The 6,714-nt window shown below is 42.5% G+C and overlaps 1 protein-coding gene across 1 annotated transcript; it reads right to left on the reverse strand.

Moving 5' to 3' along the window:
• Positions 1-673: 673 nt before the first annotated feature.
• Positions 674-4,797, reverse strand: LOC149445496 (uncharacterized). The gene has a single exon (XM_089653786.1). It carries the CDS (start codon positions 4,795-4,797, stop codon positions 3,484-3,486), a length of 1,314 nt encoding a protein of 437 aa, XP_089509912.1. The 3' UTR covers positions 674-3,483.
• Between the last annotated feature and the right edge of the window lie 1,917 nt (positions 4,798-6,714).

Below are 6,714 nucleotides of genomic sequence, written 5' to 3' on the forward strand. Positions count from 1 at the left end.
CCAACGTAAGGTTTCCATCAGCAGCAGCACGGCCTTATAGCTACAGCACCCGGGGGTTGTCTACATTTGTTAGGCCAACTGTCAGCTTTCTGGTAGAAGTGATTCAGCCGCACTGAAGGCCTCCCCCCGCCATATAAACCGGGCCCAGCTGTCCTTCCTGCAAGCCCAAGACAGGCATGGTGGGTATCAGCGGTGAGAGCAGAAGGAGATCAGCAAACATCTGATCTCTGATCTCCCCTTCAGTGAATGGATGTGGGAGGTGGGAGATTATGTCATTTCTGGGTTCAGTGCTGTCATTCTCCAGTCGCTATGGTTTGGGAAGGAGCTGATTAGGCATGATCTGTGCTTGACCATCTTTTTTGGGGTACAGAGGTGACATTGGGGGTCTAATAATGTTCTGATGTCTCTTTAAAGAGGACCTGTGACCAGAAATATGTACCACCCCCCTATCTGATAGAAGCCATGTTAAGTGAAAAAAGAGTTGAAAAAAATTAAAGTAACACTATAAAAATAAAAATCCACAAAACAAATCACACGACACATTTTACATATCATTGCACAAGTGAGAGTGAGAACAATCATTCTGAGGCCATCGTTCACGGATAACTATCTGAACTGATAACCTATAAAGGCTCTTAAAAGCGTCACCTTTGAACAATTTTTGGTTCTGAAGTTTGTCACCGTTTCACAAGTACGCACAATGTGTAAAGTTTGACATGTTTGGTATCTATATACTTGATGCCAAACCCATATTTTATATTTCACCAAACAAATTGGGTCATATATTGTGTTCTTTGTGCACTAACATTATCTTTTTTACAGAAAATATGTATTTGATAAACAGCTGTACTAATATTCTGTGACATGAAAAATGGCAACTGCCACCATTATATTCTCCAGAGTCTCTGCTTTCAGATAATAAAAGAAATGTTTGGGGTTTAACTAATCATGTGGCCTAAAATGTAAATATAACTAAAAACAAAAGCAAAATAAACTCTGGCAGTGAAAGAAAATACAGCAATATATAACATTTCCAAATCAAAACTATGATAGCAACTAATGGCTTAAGAAGCAAACCCACCATATTACTCAACCAGGTTCCAACTAAACCCATCCAAAACATTGGATCCCACCTCCTCCCACCCAGGTTCCTGTTGGAACTCCTTTACCTTGTGTAGATATCCCCTTCTGAGATCCTCATGATCTAATATAAATGTACAACTCTCTGACACCAGTTTGTAGACTCCACCTTGGTCTTCCAAGAGATAGTCAGCTGCCATGCAGTTCTGTGACACCACCTTAGGTGGTGGAGCCACTTCTGCTGTCAGCTCTGCTATAACATCAATGGTGTCATTGGTTATCTGATCCATGACTCCAGTACATCTTACGTATCTTAGATTCCCCATCCCGTCTATGAAGGGCTCACTGCATAAAGCAGCTCCAATCCATAGAAAATGTTTCTTATCACTGGAAGGCCAGGGGAGTATTGGGAGAAATTGAGGCTTTCCCTTACAGATATGGGGGGAGGGGCAACATAACCTCAAGTAAAGCTATGGGTGGAATTGAAGGGAAGCCATTTTAGGGTGCTCCTTCCACACAAGAAGCAACTGTTATCTGGAAGGACTAGGAATCCATTGGACCAATGGGGATTAAACATTCTGCAATTACATTGAGAAACCATGAAATGGTACTGGCCTGTGATTGGCTCTCCTATTGTTAGTGAAGTAAGTGAAACTCCCTTTGTCAGTGTCATTAATGGAAAGAAACCATGTGAAATGTTTCTTCCAAATCCAAAAAGGTGACCCCCTTGGGTAAGTACCCATCCTAATATTCCTGATATGAGTTTGTAGTCCCTGCTATACAGGAAACATGTGGGCAATCACTTACACCTTTTACAGCAGGACAGTAAATATCAGAACACAATTCAAACATCAGACCAACAGCAGGAAGTCTGCTAACTGAATGTGTAATGCAATCTGTCATTATCATTCCCAGAGTTCCCTCTGCAACATAGTTGTATCATCTGTTGGTCCTGTCTGTAGATCTGTTATTTCTCACCTTCTGTAACAGGGTGACAACCCTGATCAGTCTGCAGGAACATTACACAGCAGCGTTGTCACCCTGTACAGGGAAGTCTTAGATAGATTATAAGTAAGATACACAAGTAAAGTCCAACTCCAGCTAACGCTTCTACAGCAGTTACAGCAACAGGTTCTCTATAAGGTTCAACCCCCCATATGAATGGAAGTTGACAGTTGTAAGCACCCCCAGCAGTTTTATATGGTGTTTCCCAACTCCCCTAACTTTCATTTTTGCCAAATAGCTTGGCCTTCTACAGGAAGCAGAAAAAAAATCAGATCTACTGGAAGGGTCAGCAGAAAAAAATCAGATCTACTGGAAGGGAATGTTACAAGGGGAGACTCAGAAAACATAAAACGTTTATGCTAATGACAGATTGCACAATTTATGAAATTATTGATTTTGCCCATTGTTACACTTTAGTGCCGATGTCTTAGCATTTCCAGGAATAATTAGCGATCTTTGCACACTTTGCCCCAAAAAGGGACCCGTTCATTCAGAGTCATTAAGGTGAACCCCAATAAGAGGAATTTCAGTCTCCCAGAAGAAGTGGTAGGAATATGACCGCACACTTAGCACTTTGTAAGTTCAGATCTCTTGCAGTTGTACCGTGTGAATAGTTTATGGAGATGAGCAATAGCTGGACAAAACAAAAAAAGATAACAAGGACATCCAATCTTCACCTGATAGGATCACTTTTGAGAAAACCAGATGAAACATAAGTGGCCAGCTGGGAGTAGGTGGTACTGTTGAATACATCCCCTAAAACAGCATTAACTCCTTGTTGGAAGGCCTACACCAGCTTAAGAAGTTACTCTCTAACCAAACAGACATCTATCTGGCTGGTATCTCAGCTACAGACCTGCCTGCAAAGCTGTCATCCATGAGAGGAGATGGAACATGGAAAGGAGGCATTGATCATGGGAGAGGAGGTGGAACATGTAATGGGAGGTGTGGACAAGGTGGGCTTAGCTGGAGCCCTCAAGCCTAGCTTATGATGTATCAGTTCTCAAAAGAACCTGGAATGGACTTTCCTAATGAGTTTTCAGAGGCTTGGCAAGAAGCCATTGGACCCCATCCTAGACTCTGGTACTGAGGCAATGTTGGTCATGTATTGGTTGGTCAGATTCTGGCAATGAAGAAAACACATGGGAACATAGCTCAGTTAGTGAATGATGAAAATGCATTACATGTTCAGTCAATGCTCCATAAAAAAGGATAAAGATGAGAATGATGAGGAATACAGTTCAGTCATTGCTGCTTGTCTGAAGAAATGTCCAAAGGTAAAATATTCACAGGCCTTCTAGATGTGTTTCTGATGGACATAATCACTAAACCCAAAGAATCCGATCATTAGAGTCCTGTTTCTTCAAAGTTGTTTTTTTAAGTAGCATCATGTCTTCCCTAGTTTGTGGGAAGACATTGGGCCTGTGAGCCTAATGGGACAGCTGTGACTTCTTTAATATTGCCCCTTCTTCTGGAGTTTCCTCTATGTAGCTCAAGCTTGTGAATCCTCTGGTGATAGATTAGCCCGGCATTACCTGTAAAAGCTTTATCACATTCTGAACATTGATATGGCTTCTCTCCAGTGTGAACCCTCTCATGTATGACAAGGTTTCCTCTCTGTTTAAAAGTTTTATCACATTCTGAACATTGATGTGGTTTCTCTCCAGTGTGGATCCTCTGGTGTGTGATAAGATATGACTTGTGTGTAAAAGCTTTGTCACATTCAGAACACTGATATGGCTTCTCTCCAGTGTGGATCCTCTGGTGTATGAAAAGATTTGACTTGTGTGTAAAAGCTTTGTCACATTCAGAACACTGATATGACTTCTCTCCAGTGTGGATCCTCTGGTGTATGAAAAGATTTGACTTGTGTGTAAAAGCTTTGTCACATTCAGAACACTGATATGACTTCTCTCCAGTGTGAACCCTCTGGTGTATGATAAGCTCTTTCTTGGTTAAAAAAGCTTTGTCACATTCAGAACATTGATATGGCTTCTCTCCAGTGTGCATCCTCCGGTGTATGATAAGATTTGACTTCTGTGTAAAAGTTTTGTCACATTCAGAACACTGATATGACTTCTCTCCAGTGTGGATCCTCTGGTGTATGATAAGATGTGACTTCTGTGTAAAAGTTTTGTCACATTCAGAACACTGATATGGCTTCTCTCCAGTGTGGATCCTCTGGTGTATGATAAGATGTGACTTGTGTGTAAAAGCTTTATCACATTCAGAACACTGATATGACTTCTCTCCAGTGTGGATCCTCTGGTGTATGATAAGATGTGACTTGTGTGTAAAAGCTTTATCACATTCAGAACACTGATATGGCTTCTCTCCAGTGTGGATCCTCTGGTGTGATATAAGATATGACTTCTGTGTAAAATCTTTGTCACATGCAGAACACTGATATGACTTCTCTACAGTGTGAGCCTTCTGGTGTCTGATAAGATTTGACTTCCATGTAAAAGCTTTATCACATTCAGAACACTGATATGACTTCTCTCCAGTGTGACTCCTCTGGTGTCTGATAAGATATGACTTCCATGTAAAAGCTTCGTCACATTCAGAACACTGATATGGCTTCTCTCCAGTGTGACTCCTCTGGTGTCTGATAAGATATGACTTCCATGTAAAAGCTTCGTCACATTCAGAACACTGATATGGCTTCTCTCCAGTGTGAACCTTCTGGTGTGTGATATGTTTTGCCTCCATTGTAAAATCTCTGTCACGTTCCAAACAAGAAATAGCTTGAAATGACTCCTCTTATGTATACATGGGTTGGACTTTACTGTAAAGCAATTGTCACTTCCAGAACACTGAAATGACTTTTCTCATGTTGTCCTCTGAGGTTGGATCAGTGTTGAAGAGGACCCAAAGCACTTATGACATTTAGAACACGGATATGACTTGTGTCCTGTGTGACTCCTCCAGTGAACTGCAATAAAAACTTTCAGTCAATTACAACACCCAGATGTTTGGTTTCCCATGTGACTGAGTTGTATTCACGAAGACCAGCATGACCGAAAACGTGGTTCATCAATCCACCTGTACAAAAAAAAAAAAAAAAATCAGAATTCTATATAAAGGGCTAAAGTTGGTTTTTATTTTTAATGATCATTAATAAATATATCTTATATATCATCGCAGGCTGTGTCAGCATTATGGTTGTCCTCAAAGGACCAGTTGTAACTGTAAGACTAGATCTCCAGAGCACCTCACCCCCCCCATTACATCAGATGCCAAGAACCCCACACCCACCCTAACATCACCGTGCACCTCCTTTGGGGGCAGAGCGGGAAAGCAGAAAGTGCAGGGTCTGGAGGAGGACCAGAGGAGAAGTTGACTCAATTACCAGAGTCTGCTGAATGCTGAGACCAAGGGAGGTGGAGATGAGGGGATGCTGCAGCTGCGCTGAGAAGTACAGGATTTGGTAGAGGAGTTCTTTTCTCCTCTCTGCTGCCGACTGCTGAGACAAGGTGGGGGAGGAGACAAGGGGGTACCTGCAGGAGAGGTGCAAGGGCCACATGAAATAACCTGGATGGCAGGATCCGGATACAGGTGTTTGACACCTGTGTTATATATATAGAAAGCATATGTACATCATCATTTGTATATATATATATCAGTGATGGCGAACCTTTTTGAGCCCGAATGCCCAAACTGCAACACAAAACCAACTTTATTATGTCAAAGTGCCAACACTGGAATGAATCACTTGCCTACCGGGCACTTCTACCCCCTTCCTGCCCAGGACAATTTTCAGCTTTCAGTGCTGTTGCACTTAACAATGACAATTGTGCGGTCATGCAACACTGTATTCATATGCAATTTTTATCATTTTTTTTCACACAAATAGAGCTTTTTTTGGTGGTATTTAATCACCACTGAGTGTTTTATTTTTTGCACTATAAATGAAAAAAGAGCAAAAAATTAAAAACATAAAAGGTTTCCTTTGCTTCTATTCTAAAATTTTGCAAACAGGTAATATTTCTTCTTTGATGTGCGTTGGTGAGGCTGCACTGATAGGCAGCACTGATGAGGCGGCACTGGTGATGCACTGATATGAAGGAAATGATGGGCACTGATAACCGGCACTGACTGATAGCACCAACTGGAGGCACTGACAGACGGCACTGACTGGCGGAACTGCTGGGCATCATTGATGGGTGGCACTGATGGGCGGCACTGATGGGCAGCACTGATGGGCGGCACTGACAAGTGGCACTGCTGGGCAGCACTGACAGGCGACTCCGCTGGGCACTGATGGATGACACTGCTGGGCGGCATTGCTGGGCCCTTCTGAATGGCACTGATAATCAGTGCCCTGATTATTAGTGCAGATTTCCCGTCACATTTGCCGGTTATCTGCAGTACTTTCTTCAATCTGTGACAGCGTGCAGCCGATAACCAGAAACTCTATTTACACTGTGATCAGCTGTGTCATTGGATAGAGTTGATCACGTGGTAAAAGGCTGCTGTAATTGGCCTTTTACCTTATCACGTGATCAGCTGTATCCGTAGGACACAGCGATCACTGGCAGCGCAGGGTGTGTGCCACTGGGTTCGCGTTGTGGGACGCCCTCCCAGAACTAGACAACCGTGCTGTAGCCATCTTTTGGCTATAGCATG

This window comes from Staurois parvus, unplaced genomic scaffold, assembly GCF_062004578.1.
Source record: "Staurois parvus isolate SC_StPar_1 unplaced genomic scaffold, SC_StPar_1.0 ptg000720l, whole genome shotgun sequence".
NCBI lineage: Eukaryota > Metazoa > Chordata > Amphibia > Anura > Ranidae > Staurois > Staurois parvus.

Bases quoted from the DNA above. Each gene is read 5' to 3' on its own strand.
- LOC149445496 (XM_089653786.1), bottom strand. From the start codon at position 4,797: ATGGAGGCAAAACATATCACACACCAGAAGGTTCACACTGGAGAGAAG.